This window comes from Hyperoodon ampullatus (assembly GCF_949752795.1).
Source record: "Hyperoodon ampullatus genome assembly, chromosome: 16".
In the NCBI taxonomy this organism is placed as follows: domain Eukaryota; kingdom Metazoa; phylum Chordata; class Mammalia; order Artiodactyla; family Ziphiidae; genus Hyperoodon; species Hyperoodon ampullatus.
Window position 1 is genome coordinate 69,968,938 of NC_136929.1, and position 22,255 is coordinate 69,991,192.

The 22,255-nt window shown below is 39.2% G+C and overlaps 1 protein-coding gene across 2 annotated transcripts in view; it reads right to left on the reverse strand.

Annotated features, from left to right (window-relative positions):
- The window catches only part of FRY (FRY microtubule binding protein), a gene marked incomplete at both ends in the record, with an annotated part of 256,062 nt that overhangs the window by 166,919 nt on the left and 66,888 nt on the right, over window positions 1-22,255 (reverse strand). For both annotated transcript variants that reach the window (XM_079722071.1, XM_079722072.1), the window contains 2 exons: window positions 643-782; window positions 14,395-14,448. In XM_079722071.1, coding sequence (XP_079578197.1) covers window positions 643-782; window positions 14,395-14,448 — 194 coding nt within the window. The remainder of the gene's footprint in view (window positions 1-642; window positions 783-14,394; window positions 14,449-22,255) is intronic.

Genomic DNA, 22,255 nt, shown 5'->3' on the forward strand with positions numbered 1-22,255 from the left:
AGGGCCTGCTGCAGGCTTTCTGCCTTCAGGTGCAGACTGGAGGAGAGAGGGCTCAGGACAGAAGCAGGCAAGAGGGTTACCTAGGGTCCTTGACACCCTGCCCCCACCACTGTCAAAATAAGGCCGTGTAAGAATTTTCAACCTGTGACGGCTGGCAGTGACAAATTCTCCAACTGTGCCACCTGCTAGACAAGGTGGTGCTCGTGTAAAGAGGCCGGAAGATCTAGAAGCCACCCAACTCCCACTTTGATTTGTTTCAAGAAAGAAAAGAAAAGAAAAGAAAGAAAGAAAGAGAGAGAAAAGAAAGAAAGAAAGAGAAAGGAAGGAAAGAAAGAAAGAGAAAGAAGGAAAGAAAAAGAAAGTAAAGAAAGGAAAGAGAAAGAAAGGAAAGAAAGAAAAAGAAGGAAAGAAAGAACGAGAAAGAGGGTTTCCCTGGTGGCGCAGTGGTTGAGAGTCCGCCTGCCGATGCAGGGGACACGGGTTCGTGCCCTGGTCCGGGAAGATCCCACATGCCACGGAGCGGCTGGGCCCGCGAGCCACAACAGTGAGAGGCCCATGTACCACAAAAAAAAAAAAAAAAGAAAGAAAAAGAAAGACAGAAAAAACTACAATCCTCATAATCCTTACAGAAGAGAAGTGTACCTTTTGGATTTATTGCTGGTTCTTGGTCTGTATTCATGCGATTCATCCTCAATGCCATTTTGCCTTTTATACCAGTCAAATAACGTACGTAGAATGGAAGGCAGGCAGTACTCAGAAAGGGAGCTCATTGAACTGATGACCTACAGAGAAAAGCAGGCGATTAAAAAGCTTTGGTGGCACTGCCAATTACTGAGAAACTTTTTATTTCACAATAACTCCAAACCGTAGTCACTACAAAATTTTCTTATTTATCACAGTCCTCTCCTTAATAATCTTTAATAGTACATTCACAAGAACCCGTTTCTTACTGTTGACAGATGTTCCTAATATAATAACTTTGTGGTTTAAGAAAGATAATTACTTTGACTCCCTTTCATTCTAGAAGTCAGATGTTAATTGCATACAGGTTATTCATGGACTGCAAAGAAATTATTTTCCCACAGCATCTAAGAAATACAGTGACTGGTACTACTTAGGTCCTCAAAAATGCTTGTTATATAAATAAATACATTAATTAATATGATTACCTTAATGGCTTAGGTGAAATAAGCAATTCTATCCCCCAAACAAATAACCTAAGTGGTAATGCAATGTATGGTTTTCTGCCAATAATCATTCATAAACTAATCTGAGGTGTACCCCAAATTAGACTCAATGAATCAGTAGCAGTAATTTACTCTGTATTACATCAAAGGCAAACATCTCCCCTCTTTAAACAACAAACATACCTTTGATAGATGAGTTAATCTACTTTCCTTATTTTGGAAAGATTCCTGATCTTTCACTAAGTATCACTCCTCAACTGAACTTCAGTCCATATCTCATATTATAATACATGCAAAAATGAACTCAGAATGGGTCATAGACCTAAGTATAACACCTAAAACTATAAAACTTCTGAAAAAAACATAGGGGAAAATCCTTGTGACTTTGGGGTAGGTGAGGATTTCTTAGGGATCAAACCAAAAGCAAATTCCATGAGAATTCGATATACTGAAAATCATCAAAATTAAAAGTTTAAGCTTTTAGAAGGATGCTGTTAAGTGATGAAAGGACCAGCCACAGACTGGGAGAAAATATTTGCAGAATACCTCTCTGATAAAGGTCTTATAACCAGAATGTGTCAAAGTACAATGAGATAGGTTTTAATTACTTAATTAACAAACAGTATAGGCAAATCATAACACCCAGCACTGATGAGAGAGGAATTTATCTCAAGTACATAATTAGAGATGAGTAAGAATGTTCAGGACAGCATTACTTATTATAGCAAAAAAATGGAAACAAATGTCCTGCTATAGGTAAATGCCTGAATCCAATGTGGAATTTGATGGAGATTATCTATGAAACCGTTAAAAATCTCATTTCAAAAATATTTAATGCTATGAAAATGTTCATGATACGCTAAGTGAAAAAAGAGTGAAAAATCATTTAATTAGTATGATCCCAATTTGATAGAGACCCATATAAGTATGCATATATAGAAAATAAGGCCAGAAGAAAATATACCAACATATTAAGAGTACATATTGCAATCAGGAGAGATCTCAGGAGAGAGATCACCAGAGGGACAGGGTAAGTGGGAGTTTAAAAAAAATGAAGGTAGGATTTTACCTGGGCCTTTTTAAAAGAAAGGGTAGAAATTTGAAATGAGAGTCAAGAAAGAAACTAAGCAAGGAGCCTAAGCAGGAAATCCTACCGTCATGAAGCTGCAAAATAATTGTTTGTTGATAATGATTATGTGATTAACGAAGGTTTTGAAGGAACTGAAAGAAGAAATATCTGACTGATGTAGGGACTTTGGTTCACCAGAGTGGAGAGAAATAATGTTGAAAATTTTAAGTTGGAACTAAATCATAAAAGGTACTTTTAATGCCGGTCTATACAATTTCAGTTTTCTTCTCTAGAAAATGAGAAGCTCCTAAAGATTTCTGAGTAGGATACTCAGCCCATAAATATGGTGTTTGGGGAGGTTTAATCTAGCAGTGACACGTAGGCTGGACCGAAGTGGTTTGCAAACAGAGGCAGTTAAGAGAATACACAACACATGCTTGAATCTAATGAGGTTATTACTGCAACAGTTCCAGGAGTGCAGGGCTCAGAGCCTGAGCTGGGGAGGTGGCAGAAGAAACGGAAAACGTTAGTTAACTTGAAGTATTTCTGTAGTTAAGCAGGCTAGGCTTAACTTCCTTTTACAAAAGCAGGAAACTAGAGCAATGAAAGCGCAAGTGCTTCATGTCAACAGGACTTTCCACTGTCACCTTTAAAACAAGCCCTAAGACTGAGCAAAGCAATGACTGCTTTCTTTCTCAGATTCTATGTCTTGATAGCATATTTCATGCTCTCTCTCTTATAATTATGGTTATAGGTACATCATACAAAATTGTGCATTATCTTTAATTATGGGTTAAGTTAAAAAAAAATAAACAGGCTATTGCATTTAGCCTGCCTGGTGAACCTAGTCACCATTATAGGGTTCTGTAATTTTAAAATATCTGATTTTTTTTTATTAAAAAAGAGCCCTCCCCTCCAGGCTGTAACATCCACAGGCACAACAAATTTTCCTGCTCTTCCTTTGGATATAACGGCAGTAAATTTTTGGAGGAAAGCCGACCATGGTGTGCCAAGGGGGTAATTTCCTAGTTCTCTCTAAAGTTACCCCAGGTAATCTCCTACCTCTCTAAAGTTATCCAGAAAGGATATTTCTTCAAGTTGTCATCATCTAAAATATTTTGAATTGGGAAACAAAGAGGGTTCCTCCCACATGGGCATTCAGAGTCCCTGACCAAGGGTTAATTCTGTCTTAATTACTGAATAGGTAATAAAATCCCAAAGCCACTACGATTATGTTTCAGTAATTTAAAAATACTTGTGCAAGTCTGGATGAGACTTAAGGAGACATGATGACTAAACGTACTGTGGCATCCTCGATGGTATCCTGGAACGGAAGACACATATCAGGGAAAACCAAACGAAATACAAATGAAGTATAGAATTTAGTTCATAATAATGTACTGATATTGGTTTCTTAGTTATGACAAATGTACCCTGGTAATGTAAGATGTTAATAGGAAAAACTGGGTACGGGGTATAGGACAACTGTCTGTACTATCTTTGCAACTTTTCCATAAATCCAAAACTATTCTGAAATAAAATGTTTATTTAAAAAACATTACAGAATATTGAGTAGAGTTCCCAATATTCTATAATAACCTAAATGGGAAAAGAATTTGAAAAATATTCGAATAGATACATGGATATGTATAACTGAATTACTTTGCTGTACACCTGAAACTAATACAACATTGTTAATCAACTACACTCCAATATAAAATAAAAATGTTAAAAAATTTCTGTGTGACATTTACAAGCTCCTTTATTTACTTCAGACCCATAAAGGTGATATAAACCTGTGTTTGACTCCTATAAACCTCTCTGGGTAGAGCATTCTCCAACAGAGCATTCAGCTACTTCACTTAGGTGTAACCCACATTCTCCATAGAGCACGTCAAGAGTGTTCTTCAAACCTCAGCTGTAATAATTTTTTTCTACCCGTTAAAAAGTCATCCCGAAGCCATTCTTGGTATTATATCTATTGGGCATGCTTTCCATGGCAAATACACTGAGACCATCTTAGAGGAGATGAAAGGTCAGCAGGGGGTGGATGTGCGTGTTTTTTCCATCTCTCTGTTACTGCCCTTTTGAGTTCAGACTTTCAGGAAGGAAGGGTGGAATTTGCAAAGACCTGGCCCTCAAAGCTCAGGAAGGGAGGAAGGTCTAGCTGGCTTCTTGGTTACTCAGCTCCTTCATGTATGGGAAGCAGAGCCAATGGTGAGATGAATTCTAGCTCTGTGCTGCTGTGCAAGGGGAGGCCCATTTACAAAGATGTTCTTGTTGCATTTAAATGATCATATTCTTCCATCACAGAGGAGCTAGGTACTGTGCAGCTTGAGGAGATGAAGTTCACAGAATCACGGAACTATTTCATACTGGTGTTTTCTTTTGGAGGGGTGATAGAGGGGGATACTAAATGTACTTTGCAAATGTTTTCTTAACATTTATTTTGGCGTTTTATATATAAATAGGCCAAAAGAAACTGTCCATTATGCTGTACCTAAGACATTAATTTTTCATAAGCATTTTATTATACTGGCTGAATGCAGAGAAGGAAACTTCACGCATAAATATTTGAATAATTACTCAGTGGAGTCATTCCACATTTTACAGTAATAAGGCTGACTTGTCATGAGTGGTGCATTTAACGAATAATTTTAAAGTAACGTCACTGATGGCTTAATTTCTCAAACTAGTTCAGGTGGCCAAGCACCTGGGGGCCAGGGGACTCTCTGTGTACCTGATCTATTATAGCAATTCAGAGGCAATATTTTTTTTTTTTACTCGATCACATTTCATACTATTGCTAGCTTACAGTATTTGATGAGTGATGATAGACACTGCAGGTTTAAGAATAATTTATTATAAAAACTTAAAATTATAAAAATCTATATGTTAAATATGTTTTTCTTGCAAATTAGGAAAAGATCTTCATTATTTGATTTTACCATCTTGGTCCATTTTATGGAACTCACTGTTCCACTGCAGAATAAGAAACACTGAATAACACTAATGTGAATCCAATGCTACCTAATTTGTTTTTACTCTCTTAATTGCTTATATTTTTCACTCATATATTTTAAATAGATTTTAAAAAATAAAATAAATAAATAAATAAATAGATTTTCATTGAATTGAAGCATTAGAATCCATGTTAAAGCACTAGAATTTCACCTGCCTCCTTTTGCAGGAAAATATTACTACCCAAGATGATAAAAAGTTATTTTAGTTCTATTATAGATTTATAATAGATTTATTTTACCATGTGTTTCCTGTTTATAGATAGCATTTTTAACACATCAGGAAACTAAGGTGCCACAAAAGGACATAAACATATACCATCTAGAAGAAAATCCCAAAAGAAGTTACTTAGAATGTATGAGCAAATTATCTCTAATTTAAAGAATAGGTCACACTGAATTGCAAATAACTGCAACTTAATGTTCTCAGAACAGCATATCTGAAGCCTGATCTCCAAAAGCCACATTTTCATAATTTCATCAGTGCACTGGGAAGATCAGGCAGGTTTGGGGTTCAAGTTACAACTCTGCCCTTTATTGGCTGTATGAGCTTGGCCATGTTGCTGTTTCTTTGAAGCTCTGTTTTCAGCTTTAAAACAGGACTTAAGAATACTTCCCTCACTGGGCTTTTATGGAGACTAAAGGAGAAACTCTGAAGTGTGGGACATATAACAGACCTTCAAAAGTGTCTGTTTCTTTTTTCCCTCTTCCATTTCCAAATATTGAAACTGAAGCACAGACACAAAATATTTTGACTCTGATAAGATCACAGGCTAAGTTAATGACGGAAGGAATGACAGAGGTTGATGACAGATGTTAGCAGAGCTGATAAATGTTGCTTTTAGGTACAGAGTCAGCCCTCTATCTGCAGATTCAACCGATCACAAATCAAACATATTCAGAAAATTAAAATGCCACAAGTTCCAAAAAGCAAAACTTGAGTTTGCCACTCTCTGGCAATGACTTACACACCATTATATTGTATCTAAAACTACTTACATATCATTTACACTGTAATAGGTATTATAAGTAATCTAGAGATGATTTAAAGTATATGGGAGGATGTGTGTAGGTTATATGCAAACGCTACACCGTTTTATATAAGGGACTTGAGCATCTGTGGATTTTGGCATCCATGTAGGTCAGAGGCCCTGGAACCAATGCCCCGTGGATACCCTGGACAACCATAGTGGGAAAAAATTAAGACCCACCTATCTCTTACCCAAGCACAAACTACCAAGGCCTCCATTAGAACCTTTCTGCTTAGTTTGTATTCCCAAACTAAGCCAACTTTTCTGGCCCCAGCAGATGTAAACACAGTGCCTTCCAGACGCTTACTGTAGAGGCCTCTGAGGAACGCCTGTCCTACATCAGCTCCTTAAGAGAAAGGCAGCAACACTGGACTCCCCGAGTTTGCTACAGGCACACCTGGCTCTAAAGCAAATGGGAAAGGACACCGAGAAAGTAACTATTCTGGAACCACAATCAATCTGTTGAAGAAAAACCAATAACTGTACGTCCTGACTCATCTACAAGTCTGGCTCTCAGGAACCTCCAGCATCCTGAAAAAGGTGTCGAGCCCAAATGTAAGTGAAGAACGAACACACACACACACACAAACACACACAAATAAATGAGCAAACCAAACCAAACAAAAATGAACACATAGATACTGAAGAGGCAACGGGGAGGGTGAAATGGGTACAGGGAGTTAGCTGTATGGTGACAGATGGAAACTAAACTTTGGTGGTGAGCGTGCTGTAGTGAATACAGAAGTCGAATTATAATACTGAACACAGGACACATATACTGTTATAAGCCAGTTTATAAAAAAAAAAGAAGAATGGATACAACCCTTGGCAGAAAGGCACAGCATTAAGCTCTCGGATTTCTCCTATTTCTGTAAACACACCCAGCCCCCTTTGACTCCGCTCTCCCCTCTCTGACCCACTGACGGGTCCCTCTTCTGGCCGACAGCTCAATCAGCCATGGACTAGAGATGCTTCGTCTTTCTGCCTCACTTCTTCTTCCTGAGACCTGATTTCTACTCTTGCTACAGCACCGACACTTTTCTATGAAAGATCAGAAAGGACAAACCCACGACCAGCCAATGGCCTTCCTGCAATCATTTCCCTTGAAGTCTCCTGAGCACGTGACAACAGTTATCAGATTCTGCCGGAAATGCTTTCCTCCTCGGGATTCTGCGATGCTGCCAGGCAGTTCCTAGCCTGGCACTTTCTGCCATCTCCTATATGTTTATTTAAACACCACCAGAGTACAGTAAGACAATGCACCTGCGAAAAGAAGGGGCTGGATTCTAATGCTGGTTGTTCTGGCACAAGCCCCTTTGGGGAGTAAGCATACTTTCCTACGCAAAGAGGAAGTAACTTCCACTTACTCTATGAGACTGTTTTAAGAAACAAAGTTGGAGCAATACTTCAAACAGAAGCACATCGTGCAGTGTACGATTGTTTGCATCATTTAATTTACTGCATGTTTATGCCACCATTAGGTATAAGCAAAGGTCTAAAAGCCAAGGGGCAGAGAAAATAGGCAAGAAGCATAGGTAGCTGGAAGGTATGTGAAATAATAAAGATTCAGTTGTTACTTTACTCAAGCAAGACTTTTCATCTGTGTGTAAATGTATCTAGTGACTGTCATCAGTACATACTGTACCAGGTAAGGGTTACGTACTCCCTCAGGTGAGGGTTATTTTGGAAAGATGTTTTTCACTTTTTAAAATGGCGAGCTGCATTTGATCACCATCTACTCAGGTCCACACACATCACAGGTTAGCTGTTGTTTCACTGGAAGATCCAAAATAAAATGCCTTGGCCTTTATATTTTAAAAGAATATCCGTAAACTTTGATAACAGAGGAAAGTCACTTGAAGTTAAAATGGGGAGCCCCATGCCCTCCACTCACAGGGTACTCTGCACAGATCACAGAGAGGGAACCCACCATTGGTACCATGACTGTGTCCTGGTATAAAGCTTTTTAATTTAAATGTTGCCAATCATGACCAGCCACTATAACTTGGCTGTGAAAGTAAGTCTCTTAAACTATTTAACATTAATCCAGCAATATGAAAATGTATTCTACATGGCAATGAATCATAGCCACTGCAGCAAAAGGCCTTCTCAAAGCTGGCTTCCCACACGCTTCTAACTTCTAACCTCTCATTCTTCCGTGAGGGTCCCTGCACAGGCTGCCATCTTGGGCCACCTCTGCCCTGGGGAAGATGCATCTTCTTAGGCTTCTCTCACTTTTTGGGGCACTCCTCTTCTGGGCTTTCTTTTGTGGATGCCACTTTCTGGTCCTAAACGAACTATGTTTCCCTATGATATACCTCACCCACTTTCTCTACCCTCATCTTTCCGTGTTTGTTGGGTGACCATATAAATGAATGAGCCCTGGTTATTTCTCCCGAGGTATTTCACCCGCACTGAAAATTCAGTACGTGTAAAACTAATGTATCCCCTCCCCCCAAGCACAGCATTCCTCTGAAAAACTCCTTATCCATAGAAATCAGTCCAGACTCCTCAGTATGGCTCCCATGGTCACGGGAGCAATGGGCTCCGGTCGGTCTTCCCAGCTTCCTCCCGGCCACGCCCCAGAACTCGGCTGTTCTCTCCTTCAACTCCTTTGTCCACTCAGCTCTACCTGGCTGGCACGACCCAGCCCATCTTGTCCATCAGATATCTTTAGTATGTCACTGCCCCTTAACTGCTTCCTATGACACTCCTCCACTCCCCCACCTTTCTAGCATCCTTAACGACTCCCTTACCTGAGTTCCCACAGCGCTTGAACTGTACCTTCTTATTATATTTACATCACAGTACTATTTGTTTAGGTATCTGTCTTCCTCCTGGGACTGAGAATTTCTGGAGGGCAGAAACGCTTTCTTACTGCTTTGTAACCCCAGCACCTTGCACAGACCTTGGCATGATTCAGGTGCTCGATGTGTGTTAAACTGAATGGAAATGGCTCCAAATCATGGCTGAAAACTGCAGTTACCTTTTGTTTCTCCTTCTCTCAACCAATATTGATTCTTCTTCTATAATGTTGCTTATAGTCATTCTTTCTTTCTAGTTCCACCGTCTCCATTTTAGCCTCAAATCTTTATCGATGCCCCAACTCCCAAAATGCCTCCAAACTTTAAGGATCTCTCCAGTCGGGGTTTAACATCAAGGCTGCACTTGGATCTCTTTGATACTGGCATGTAGAGGATAAGGCCCCACCCGCTGGCATCAAGGTCTTCCACAGTCTGACCCTTCCTACCTGGAATGCAGGGACCACATTCTTACATCTCTGTCCCACACAGGGCTTTGTTGTATATGTATACACACACACACACACACACACACACACACACCACGCTCTCACTCACCTAATAAATGTTTGCTAAAATAACTTTATTACCAGGACAATTTTGCATTTATTTTGCTTTCTAAGTGCTCAGGGTTAATTTAGGCATTTAAAATAAATGAGTGGCAGTGCACATTTTCAAAATGCTGTTGGAAATCTCGTCACCTTTATTAATTCTCATTACCGTACGACTTTCTCACCAGCAGGAACTGAGAACCCTCCCTGGCTCCCTAGGATAGGGCAAAGCTTGCTCTCGGGTTCATACCACGCCTGCTTCTTCCACTGTGAGCTTCCTTACTAGACTGACGTTATAATTTATCTGATTTACATCTTTCTTCTTTGTTTCTCACACTAGACTGGGGGCCTCTCCAGGGCAGGCACTGTGTTTCCTTCATGTTTATTTCCCCAAGCTGGCATAATGTTGGGCACATGGCTGCCACAAGGTAGGTACTGTGTACGAATGGGTCAAGTTCACATTCATAACATTTGTAAAAGTGAAATTCTGGGAATTAGGGTAGAAACTCCTAGCTCTCCAATATACAAAGTGGTCACTGGTACAGTTCTTCTCCCACTAACAGTGAGCTTCAAAAAATTAATCCTGTTTAGACATCTTGTCATTTATGAAACAAGAGGGTTTTTTTTTTTAACCAAGTCTATTCTATACGTGTTTAGATTGTAATTAGGTTAAATAAGAGATATTAAACCAATAGTTAATTAAATAGAAAAGCAACAGAAAACTTAAGGAAACACAAAGCTTTAACCTCTAAATATACGTTTTAAAGTTCAAACTGGAAACCGACAAATTCTCAGAGATTTCCACAATGGAAAAAAAAAAGAGGTAGAGAATTGTACATAATACTCTTTACTGGGAATTTTGACAAAAAAATAGGCTATATAATATCTAGTAGAGACAGGTAATACCCAGTATCCACTCTTCTCTTCTTCCTTAGTTATAAAATACCTCATTTTTATTTTTATTTATTTATTTATTTTTTCTTTTTAATTTTTAAATTGTTAAAATTCACGCGGGCTTTCTCTAGTTGTGGCGAGCAGGAGCCACTCCTCGTCGCAGTGTGTGGGCTTCCCACTGCGGCGGCCTCCCCCGCTGCAGAGCATGGGCTCCAGGCGTGCAGGCTTCAGCAGTTGTAGCACGAGGGCTCAGTAGTTGTAGCTCGCAGGCTCTAGAGCGCAGGCTCAGCAGCTGTGGCGCACGGGCCTAATCGCTCCATGGCATGTGGGATCTTCCCGGACCAGGGCCCGAACCCATGCCCCCCGCATTGGCAGGCAGACTCCCAACCACTGCGCCACCAGGGAAGCCCCAAATACCTCATTTTTAGATGGACACATGGTTGCCCAAAATAAAATTTCCTAATCTTTCTTATAGGTATATGTGGCTGTGTGATTAAGATCCGGTCAACTGGACATAAGCAGAAGTAGTGTGTGCAGTACAAGGATGTTCTGTTTTTTTATTTGTTTTTTTTTTTCTGTGATTCTTTTTCCATTTCACCTTCCTGCTGCCTGGAGCACAGATGTAACGGCTGAGCTCCAGAAGCCAAAGTGGACCATGAGATGACCTTGGGAATGTAAGCCATACACAGGAAAACAAAAATATAAAGACACGGGACTGATTTTCTTTGTGCTTCTTCAATGTGAGAGAGAAATAAACTTTTATCTTGTTTAAGCCACTGTTATTTTTATGTGCCATTTGCCGCCAAACCTAATCTTAACTGATATGGGATCTTAGATCCATTACCTGTTGAAAACTCCCCTCTAAATTCTCACCAACTTAGTTTTTAAAAATATAAGCATGTTACAGAGTAAAAAGCAGGCTTTATAGTTAGAACATATGGATTCCAGTCTCGGACCCTTCAGGCTTTAGTCATATAATATAGGGCAACCTCTCCAGGACTCATTTCCATTAGCTGTAACACAGAGATGATGATGAGACCTTCTTCTTGGGCTTGTTGGAAGGGTTGAGTAATGTCAGGTGACACGATACGTGAGAAGGGGTTTGGTAAGGCACTTCCCTGGTGGTCCAGTGGTTAAGACTCTGCGCTTCCACTGCAAGGGGTACAGGTTCGATCCCTGCTCAGGGAACTAAGATCCCGCATGCCACGCAGTGTGACCAAAATAATAAAAATGATAATATAAAAAAATTAAGAAGAGGCTTGGTAAATTATAAAGTATTACATGATTCTTGTTATTTTGTTTTTGCTTCTATTTCTAACAGGAGAAAAATGAATCCTGGGCTTGGCAAGTGGAGGATTAAACAGGGCCACCCAGGATCAGGCACTGAAAGTGAAGCCCAGCTCTCTTTAGCCTATCACTCATGCCAGGGACATTTAAAAGGGAGAAACTGATAAAAATATTCTCTAAACAGGGACCAGTTGTCTGTTGTCCAAAGGATGCACTTAGCACAGTGCCTCCCCTATGGTAAGTACTAAATAAATGTCACTTCTGTGGGTACCACTGCTCCCGGGAGTATAGCAATGGAGTCTATAGCTCCAAGGAGGTGTCACCAGCGTGTTCTTCTCCCGTAGATGGACCTGTGTGACTCCAGACTAACATCCTCCTGCTTGGAATCAGAATGAGGGGAATTACAGAATTTGGACCTTTGATATCAAAACCCTAAGAGAGCTTGATACATTCACGGCCTTGCCAATAGAACCACAATTCTTATAATTTGCTGTTGAAACAGTGGACGGGCACTTTCAAAGGTGACTTGGCTGACTTTCTTTTTCACTGAATCCACAGAAGAACCAACTTCAGTCACATTTCCTTGGCCTGGGGATGTTGCTATCTCTTTAAAATGAGACCAACTTCATAGGTGGTCTTCTCTCATGGTTCACGCATAAATTTATGATTATACAATCAGAGGATAATTTCATGTGCCTTATTTGAAAGTCCTCAGTGACCACCTCGCTACTGGTTCACCCCTAAAGTGTCTTTAATACACAGAGATGTGTTACAAGCAGTGGTTTTCAAGCATCAGTGTGGGTGGGCGTCACCTGGAGATCTCGTTAAGCTGCAGAATCTGACTCAGTAGATCAGGGCAGGGCAGTGATTCTGCATTTCAACATTTTGAGCAGCAAGGTTAAAAGTATTATAGCTAATTAAGTGGCAAAGTTGGGATTTAAACCCCAAAGTCTATCTCTTTCCCACAGTGCTGAAATGCAGAAATAGAGTGCTGAATAATAAATGAGACACTGTGTCTAAGCCAAATTATTTGGGATAACTATTATATGTAATGTTAAAATGCTAAAGTACTATTCCCCCAGAGGAAAAAGAAAGAAGTACACTAAGCTGGAGAAAAAGAAAACACAATTTTTTTGAGGAAAGGACAGTGATAATCTAAGAGGATAGAGACAAAGAAAATAAAATAGAGTGAAAAATTATGGAAGACAGATAATATTTACGTTCTTAAGGAGAACGGAAAGAGCCACACTTGCCACATTTCGAAAATAATGACCCCAAACATTCACCCCAGGTCCCTGACCTCCCAGGCGGGACCAGGTAACAGCAACTAAGGATAATGTGAGGAGAGAAGACACAGCTCCATGGCACAGAGAGACAAAGCCCATACTCCATTCCACCAGCGTTCCAGAGAACAGCCAGCTCTGCCAGCAACAGAGTGCAAAGCCAGGGCCGCACCAGCCTTCCAAGACCCGCCGTGACTGCAGACTTGTGAGGTCTCCCTCAGCCAACAGTTTATAAAATAGAGAATGGAGGATTCTGTCTCTATAGTCAGGCCTTAACATTTTTGGATGGAACAAGTCTGAACTTTAACACCCAAAGCATTTCCTCTTGATTCCACATTAAAGGCAATTTCAAAGAACCGCAGAAAGCGTACTCTCTGTGTGTTCTCCATAAGATAATATAAAAATCCCACTGTATTAGATCAGGCCATGGTGCATCCAGTGGGATTTTGCCTCTGCTACTGGCACCAAATGAGGTTTATAAAGAAGACCATGTGTCCTCTTTGTCATTAAATGCAGACATTTAGGAAACACCACAAACACATTTCCGACCTCCTCTGATGTCCTGTTATCCATCATTCTAAACACATCTAAAGCCCCCCTGAAGTGACTCAACCAGGATTGATAAGATTCTAGTTTCCTATGTTTATTACCTGCTGTTTAGAGTTGGAAGTCCTTTTACTAGTCCTGATCTATTTTCAAAGGACCTTCTTTGTATTTATTCTGTCTTAAACTGTTTTGTTCATGTATCACTTTATTAGAATCTAAGTTACTATACTGTTTTATAATTATTGCTTAGGTGGTCTCTCTCTCACACAGGATTGCTAAAATTTGTCCTAGATTTTGTATCACCAGAGCCTAGTGCTGTGTCAAGCATAGAGCTGGCATTCAACAAAACGCTGGTTAAAATATAAGAAAGCTCTAGGGCAGAGATCTGATCGTCATATGGTACCATTTATTCAGAAGAACCCAAATAAGTTTTTGAATGGAAATTCCTTTATCTTTTCTGGTAACCAAAGACTGATGACCTCCTCATATTAATTGATGACCTCCTCCTATTATTTCAACACTTCAGTTCTTTCCAATTCAAACCAACAGACATTTACTAAACATCTACGACAAGCTGTCACTGGAAAAGCTGCAGGACAGTTCCTAAGATCACACTCCTGTACCCTCTTTGAGGAAGTTCATCAATACACCATAGTGAGCATTCAGCCCTTGCCTTTGTACATCTTCAAACAAATAAAAAGCAGTATATAACATATATTACATACTTGATCAAACTGGGGGTCTTCTCCACGTTGTAGAGATTTTGTCAACGGCTTTTCCTAGAAAGAAATACAGGCAAGAAAAATTACTAGAGGCTTTTAAATATTACAAACAAAATGTCATTATTATTAAAATTGTTCTCATCTATTTCTCCCTTTCTGGGATGAAGAGACGCCAGTTTTCAAATATGTGAGAAACTCTTCCTTACTATTCAAACCTTAAAGTATAGTGTTTGATCATCACCACCAGGATTTTTACTATTCATCTTCACACGTTTGACCAAGACATTCAAATCTGATGCTATAAGTGATACTGTGTTTTCAATGGAAACCACATAATAAAACCTAGGGAAATTCTTTGAAATTTTATTACCTATCTTGGGACTTGACAGATAATAAAAAGTTGAAAGTGATACACTATTCCAGGTCCTAAGATTTAGAAACAAAATAAGGTATAATTATTAGTCTGAAGGATGGACAGCCTACCAATTACACACTTACTAGGTGTAATCGGTGATTTTTGAGCATGATATTTTGACCTGCGACACATCCAAATCTCTGCAAAAACAATCTGGAAAGTGACAAAGGTCTACAGAAATAAATTTTCCTAAAGATTATTTCTTCGTTTACATTAGGAAGCCTTAACTGACTTTTCAGGAAGGCATTTTATAGCTATTTAGCCTTACCTGTATCTTTCTCTTTTTTTGGAAGTTAATATTGACCCCAATTTGACTTAGTATTAGAAACCATGCAAAAAGTTACACATCAAAAAATAGTGTTTTCGACCTGCGCGGAAGGGGAGAGGAAGCACGGCCAGAGGAGGGCCTCTGGAGCGTGGAGTTCCGGAGTTTGGAGTCATGTGGCTGACAGGGTCTTGGTGCTCCGGCTGGATGTCAGGCCAAGTTCAGAACATTGGTCCACCAGAGACCTCCTGGCACCATGTAACATCAAACGGTGAAAGCTCTCCCAGAGATCTCCATCTCAACGCTAAGACCGCTAAGACCCAGCTTTACTCAACGACCAGCAAGCTACAGTGCCAGATACCCCATGCCAAAAAATTAGCAAGACAGGAACACAACCCCACCCACTAGCAGAGAGGCTGCCTAAAACCACAGTAAGTTCACAGACACCCCAAAACATACCATCGGACGCCGTCCTGCCCACCAGAAAGAAGTTTCAGCCTCATCCACCAGAACGCAGGCAACAGTCCCCTCCACCAGGAAGCCTACACAACCCACTGAACCAACATTACCCACTGGGGACAGACACCAAAAACAATGGGAAGTACAAACCTGCAGCCTGCAAAAGGGAGACCCCAAATGCAGTAAGTTAAGCAAAATGAGAAGACAGAGAAATACACAGCAGATGAAGAAGCAAGGAAAAACCTACCAGACTAAACAAGTGAAGAGGAAATAGGCAGTTTACTTGAAAAAGAATTCAGAGTAATGATAGTAAAGATGATCCAAAATCTTGGAAATAGAATGGAGAAAATACAAGAAATGTGTAACAAGGACCTAGAAGAACTAAAGAGCAAACAAACAATGATGAACAACACAATAAATGAAATTAAAAATTCTCTACAAGGAACCAATAGCAGAATAACTGAGGAAGAAGAATGGATAAGTGACCTGGAAGATAAAACAGTGGAAATAACTACTGCAGAGCAGAATAAAGAAAAAAGAATGAAAAGAATTGAGGACAGTCTCAGAGACCTCTGGGACAACATTAAACACACCAACATTCGAATTATAGGGGGTCCCAGAAGAAGAAGAGAAAAATGAAGGGATTGAGAAAATATTTGAAGAGATTTAGTTGGAAAATTCCCTAATATGGAAAAGGAAATAGTCTATAAGTCCAGGAAGGGCAGAGAGTCCTATACAGGATAAATCCAAGGAGAAACACGCCAAGACACATATTAATCAAACTAACGAAAATTAGATGCAAAGAAAAAATATTAAAAGCATCAAGGGAAAAGCAACAAATAACATACAAGGGAATCCCCATAAGGTTAACAGCCAATCTTTCGGCAGAAACTCTGCAAGTCAGAAGGAAGTGACAGGACATATTTAAAGTGATGAAAGGGAAAAACCTACAACCAAGATTACTCTACCCAGCAAGGATCTCATTCAGATTTGACAGAGAAATTAAAACCTTTACAAACAACCAAAAGCTAAGAGAATTCAGCACCACCAAACCAGCTTGACAAAAAATGCTAAAGGAACTTCTCTAGGCAGGAAACACAAGAGAAGGAAAACACCTACAATAACAAACACCCCAAAATTAAGACAACGGTAATAGGAACATACATATTGATAATTACCTTAAATGTAAATGGATTAAATGCCCCAACCAAAAGACACAGACTGGCTGAATGGATACACAAACTAGACCTATATATATGCTGTCTACAAGAGACCCACTTCAGACCTAGGGACACATACAGACTGAAAGTGAGGGGATGGAAAAAGATATTCCATGCAAATGGAAGTCAAAAGAAAGCTGGAGTAGCAATTCTCATATCAGACAAAATAGACTTTAAAATAAAGACTATTACAAGAGACAAAGAAGGACACTACATAATGACCACAGGATCAATCCAAGAAGAAGATATAACAACTGTAAATATTTATGCACCCAACATAAGAGCACCTCAATACATAAGGGAAATGCTATCAGCCATAAAAGGGGAAATCAACAGTTACACAATCATAGTAGGGGGCTTTAACACACTACTTTCACCAATGGACAGATCATCCAAACTGAAAATAAATAAGGAAACACAAGCTTTAAATGATACATTAAACAAGATGGACTTAATTGATATTTATAGGACATTTATAGGATATTCCAGCCAAAAAAACAGAATACACTTTCTTCTCAAGTGCTCATGGGAACATTCTCCAGGACAGATCATATCATGGTTCACAAATCAAGCCTTGGTAAATTTAAGAAAAATGAAATCATATCAAGTATCTTTTCTGACTACAGTGCTATGAGATTAGATATAAATTATAGGAATATATCTGTAAAAAATACAAACACATGGAGGCTAAACATATGCTACTAAGTAACCAAGATATCACTGAAGAAATCAAAGAGGAAATCAAAAAATACCTAGAAATAAATAACAATGAAAACACAGCAACCCAAAACCTATGGGATGCAGCCAAAGCAGTTCTAAGAAGGAAGTTTAAAGCAATACAATCCCACCTCAAGAAACAAGAAACAACTCAAATAAACAACCTAATCTTACACCTAAAGCAATTAGAGAAAGAAGAACAAAAATCCCTGCAACGTTAGCAGAAAGAAAGAAATCATAAAGATCAGATCAGAAATATATGAAAAAGAAATGAAGGAAAGGATAGTAAAGATCAATAAAGTTAAAAGCTGGTTCTTTGAGAAGATAAACAAAACTGATAAACCATTAGCCAGACTCATCAAGAAAAAAAGGGAGGAAACTCAAATCAATAGAATTAGAAATGAAAAAAGGAGACGTAACAACTGACACTGCAGAAATACAAAGGACAAAGGATCATGAGAGATTACTACAAGCAATTATATGCCAAAAAAATGGACAACCTGGAAGAAATGGACAAATTCTTAGAAAAGCACAACCTTCCAAGACTGAACCAGGGAGAAATAGAAAATATAAACAGACCAATCACAAGCAGTGAAATTGAAACTGTGATTAAAAACCTTCCAACAAACAAAAGCCCAGGACCAGACGGCTTCACAGGCGAATTCTATCAAACATTGACAGAAGAGCTAACACCTATCCTTCTCAAACTCTTCCAAAATATAGCAGAGGGAGGAACACTCCCAAACTCATTCCACGAGGGCACCACTGCCCCAATACCAAAACCAGACAAAGATGTCACAAAGAAAGAATACTACAGGCCAATACCACTGATGAACACAGATGCAAACATCCTCAACAAAATACTAGCAAATGGAATCTAACAGCACATTAAAAGGATCATACAACATGATCAAGTGGGGTTTATCCCAAGAATGCAAGGATTCTTCAGTATAGGCAAATCAATCAATGTGATAAACCATATTAACCAGCTGAAGGAGAAAAACCATATGATCATCTCAATAGATGCAGAAAAAGCTTTTGACAAAATTCAACACTCATTTATGATAAAACCCCTCCAGAAAGTGGGCATAGAAGGAACTTACCTCAACATAATAAAGGCCATATATGACAAACCCACAGCCAACATGGTTCTCAATGGTGAAAAATGAAAACATTTCCACTAAGATCAGGAACAAGACAAGGTTGCCCACTCTCACCACTATTATTCCACATAGTTTTGGAGGTTTTAGCCACAGCAATCAGAGAAGAAAAAGAAATAAAAGGAATCCAAATCGGAAAGGAAGACGTAAAACTGTCACTCTTTGCATATGACATGATACTATACATAGAGAATCCTAAAGATGCTACCAGAAAACTACTAGAGCTAATCAGTGAATTTGGAAAGTAGCAGAATACAAAATTAATGCACAGAAATCTCTTGCATTCCTATACACTAATGATGAAAAACCTGAAAGACAAATTAAGGAAACACTCCCATTTACCACTGCAACAAAAAGAATAAAATACCTAGGAATAAACCTACCTAAGGAGACAAAACACCTGTATGCAGAAAACTATAAGACACTGATGAAAGAAATTAAAAATGGTACAAACAGATGGAGAGATATACCGTGTTCTTGGATTGGAAGAATCAACACTGTGAAAATGACTATACTACCCAAAGCAATCTACAGATTCAGTGCAATGCCTATCAAATTACCAATGGCATTTTTCACAGAACTACAACACAAAAGTTCACAATTTGTATGGAAACACAAAAGACCCTGATAAGCTAAAGCAATCTTGAGAAAGAAAAATGGAGCTGGAGGATTCAGGCTCCCGGACTTCAGACTATACTACAAAGCTACAGTAATTAAGACAGTATGGTACTGGCACAAAAACAAAAATATAGATCAATGGAACAGGATAGAAAGTGCAGAGATAAACCCATGCACATATGGTCACCTTATCTTTCATAAAGGAGGCAAGAATATACAATGGAGAAAAGACAACCTCTTCAAATAAGTGGTGCTGGGAAAACTGGACAACTACATGTAAAAGAATGAAATTAGAACACTCCCTAACACCATACAAAAAAATAAACTCAAAATCGATTAAAGACCTAAATGTAAGGCCAGACACTATAAAACTCTTAGAGGAAAACATAGGCAGAACACTCTATGACATAAATTACAGCAAGATCCTTTTTGACCCACCACCTAGAGAAATGGAAAAAACAAAAATAAACAAATGGGACCTAATGAAACTTCAAAGCTTTTGCACAGCAAAGGAAACCATAAAAAAGACAACCCTCAGAATGGGAGAAAATATTTGCAAATGAAGCAACTGACAAAGGATTAATCTCCAAAATATACAGGCAGCTCAGGCAGCTCAATATCAAAAAAACAAACAACCCAAGCCCATAATGGGCAGAAGACCTAAATAGACATTTCTCCAAAGAAGATATAGAGATTGCCAACAAACACATGAAAGGATGCTCAACATCACTAATCATTAGAGAGATGCAAATCAAAAGTACAAATGAGGTATCACCTCACAGCAGTCAGAATGGCCATTATCAAAAAATCTACAAACAATAAATGCTGGAGAGGGTGTGGAGAAAAGGGAACCCTCCTGCACTGTTGGTGGGAATGTAAATTGATACAGCCACTATGGAGAATGGTATGGAGGTTCCTTAAAAAACTAAAAAATAGAACTAACATGCAACCCAGCAATCCCACTACTGGGCATATACCCTGAGAAAACCATAATTCAAAAAGAGACACGTACCACAATGTTCACTGCAGCACTATTTACAATAGCCAGGACATGGAAGCAACCTAAGTGTCCATTGATAGATAAATGGGTAAAGAAGATGTGGCACATATGTAGAACGGAATATTACTCAGCCATAAAAGGAAACGAAATTGAGTTATTTGTAGTGAGGTGGATGGACCTAGAGATTGTCATACAGAGTGAAGTAAGTCAGAAAGAGAAAAACAAATACCGTATGCTAACACATATATATGGAATCTAAAAAAGAAAAAAAAAAAGGTTCTGAAGAACTTAGGAGCAGGACAGGAATAAAGACGCAGACGTAGAGAATGGACTTGAGGACATGGGGAGGGGGAAGGTTAAGCTTGGACGAAGTGAGAGAGTGGCATGGACATATATACACTACCAAACGTAAAATAGATAGCTAGTGGGAAGCAGCCACATAGCACAGGGAGATCACTCGGTGCTTTGTGACCACCTAGAGGGGTGGGATAGGGAGGATGAGAGGGAGACGCAAGAGGGAGGGGATATGGGGATAAATGGACATGTATACCTTATTCACTTTGTTATACAGCAGAACCTAACACACCATTGTAAAGCAATTATACTCCAATAAAGACGTTAAAAAAAAACAGTGTTTTACTTTAGCTAATGATGATGTCCCAGAAAGATTCCATTTACATTTTGCTGATCGCATAGACCCTTTCCCTGCCTCGGTTCTCCATTCCTCTCCACTGAAAAGGTGACATATACCCTACGGTGGATGCAAGCCCCACCCCACCCCATAGAGTCTCTGTTCTTGAAGAGATTGGCTCAGTCTGGTATCTAAAGCTTTACCAGGAACCATATGAATTAATTGCTGTCTCATTTGCAAAATACACAGCTTCAAAATGCATATTCACCTAAAATAAAAAGAACGCTGCCTTCTTAAGGGCTAATAAACATTGCCTCTTCAAAGTATATTATAGTTTTCCTTTTATAGCACTTACCAAGAGTGATGAGCTGACTGCCACCCCCAGTAGACTACAAGCTGCAGAAATGCAGTCCCCTCTATTTTTCCCGAGCACTTAAAGTTACAGGGCAGGGCTCTGCTTGGTAACGGTTAAACATTTGCCAAATTAATCAAAGCTGTAGGCTAATGATGTCCAGTTTCTTCAACTATGAGATCCTCTTATTGGCATGTGTGCGTTTTGCTGTAAGTTAAAGGAATTTTTTAATATACTTTTTCACTGTGGCAAAATACATATGATGCAAGATTTACCATTTTTATGATTTTTATGTGTACAATTCTGTGACACTAAGTGCATTTACAATGTTGGCTAACCTTCACCACTCTATTATAAGGACCCCTTTTAATGTCAAAAATTTTCAAGGAATTCTTAACCATCAAGCATAGACTTATACCCCAAACATACAAGACAGTAATTCTATCTTGTTGTTTAAAACCATACATAATGACAGAGCTAAAACTATGATTTCAATGATACTTTTAAATGGTTTTGTACTATAATAGCAACAATATTTATTTTATATACATTAGGAAAGCGGGGCTACATCTACATGGGAAACTATAATATACTCAGTCAAACGCTAATGGCTGGGACTTCCCTGGAGGTCCAGTGGTTAAGACTCTGTGCGCCCAATGCAGGGGGCATGGGTTTGATCCCTGATCAGGGAACTAAGATCCCACATGCTGCATGGTGTGGCCTTAAAAAAAAAAAAGAAAAAAAAAACCTAAATGGCTGAGGCACATGTGGATCTGTAGACCTCTGCAATAACTCAGCAATCCTTACCTTGGGAATCTGCCATCCTTTCATCCTAAAAGATGAGATCCTATCACAGTGGGGGATGGAAGGTGACTCTGTCCACCCACATCCTGGAACGTCCCATGCCTAAAAGTCATTTTTTCCCACTACTATCTGTGTGGGAATGGTGATAAACATGATATTTTATGCTCACATATTTGCATACATATGAAGGAAATAGCCTATAGCAAGTCTCACTATGTCTAGC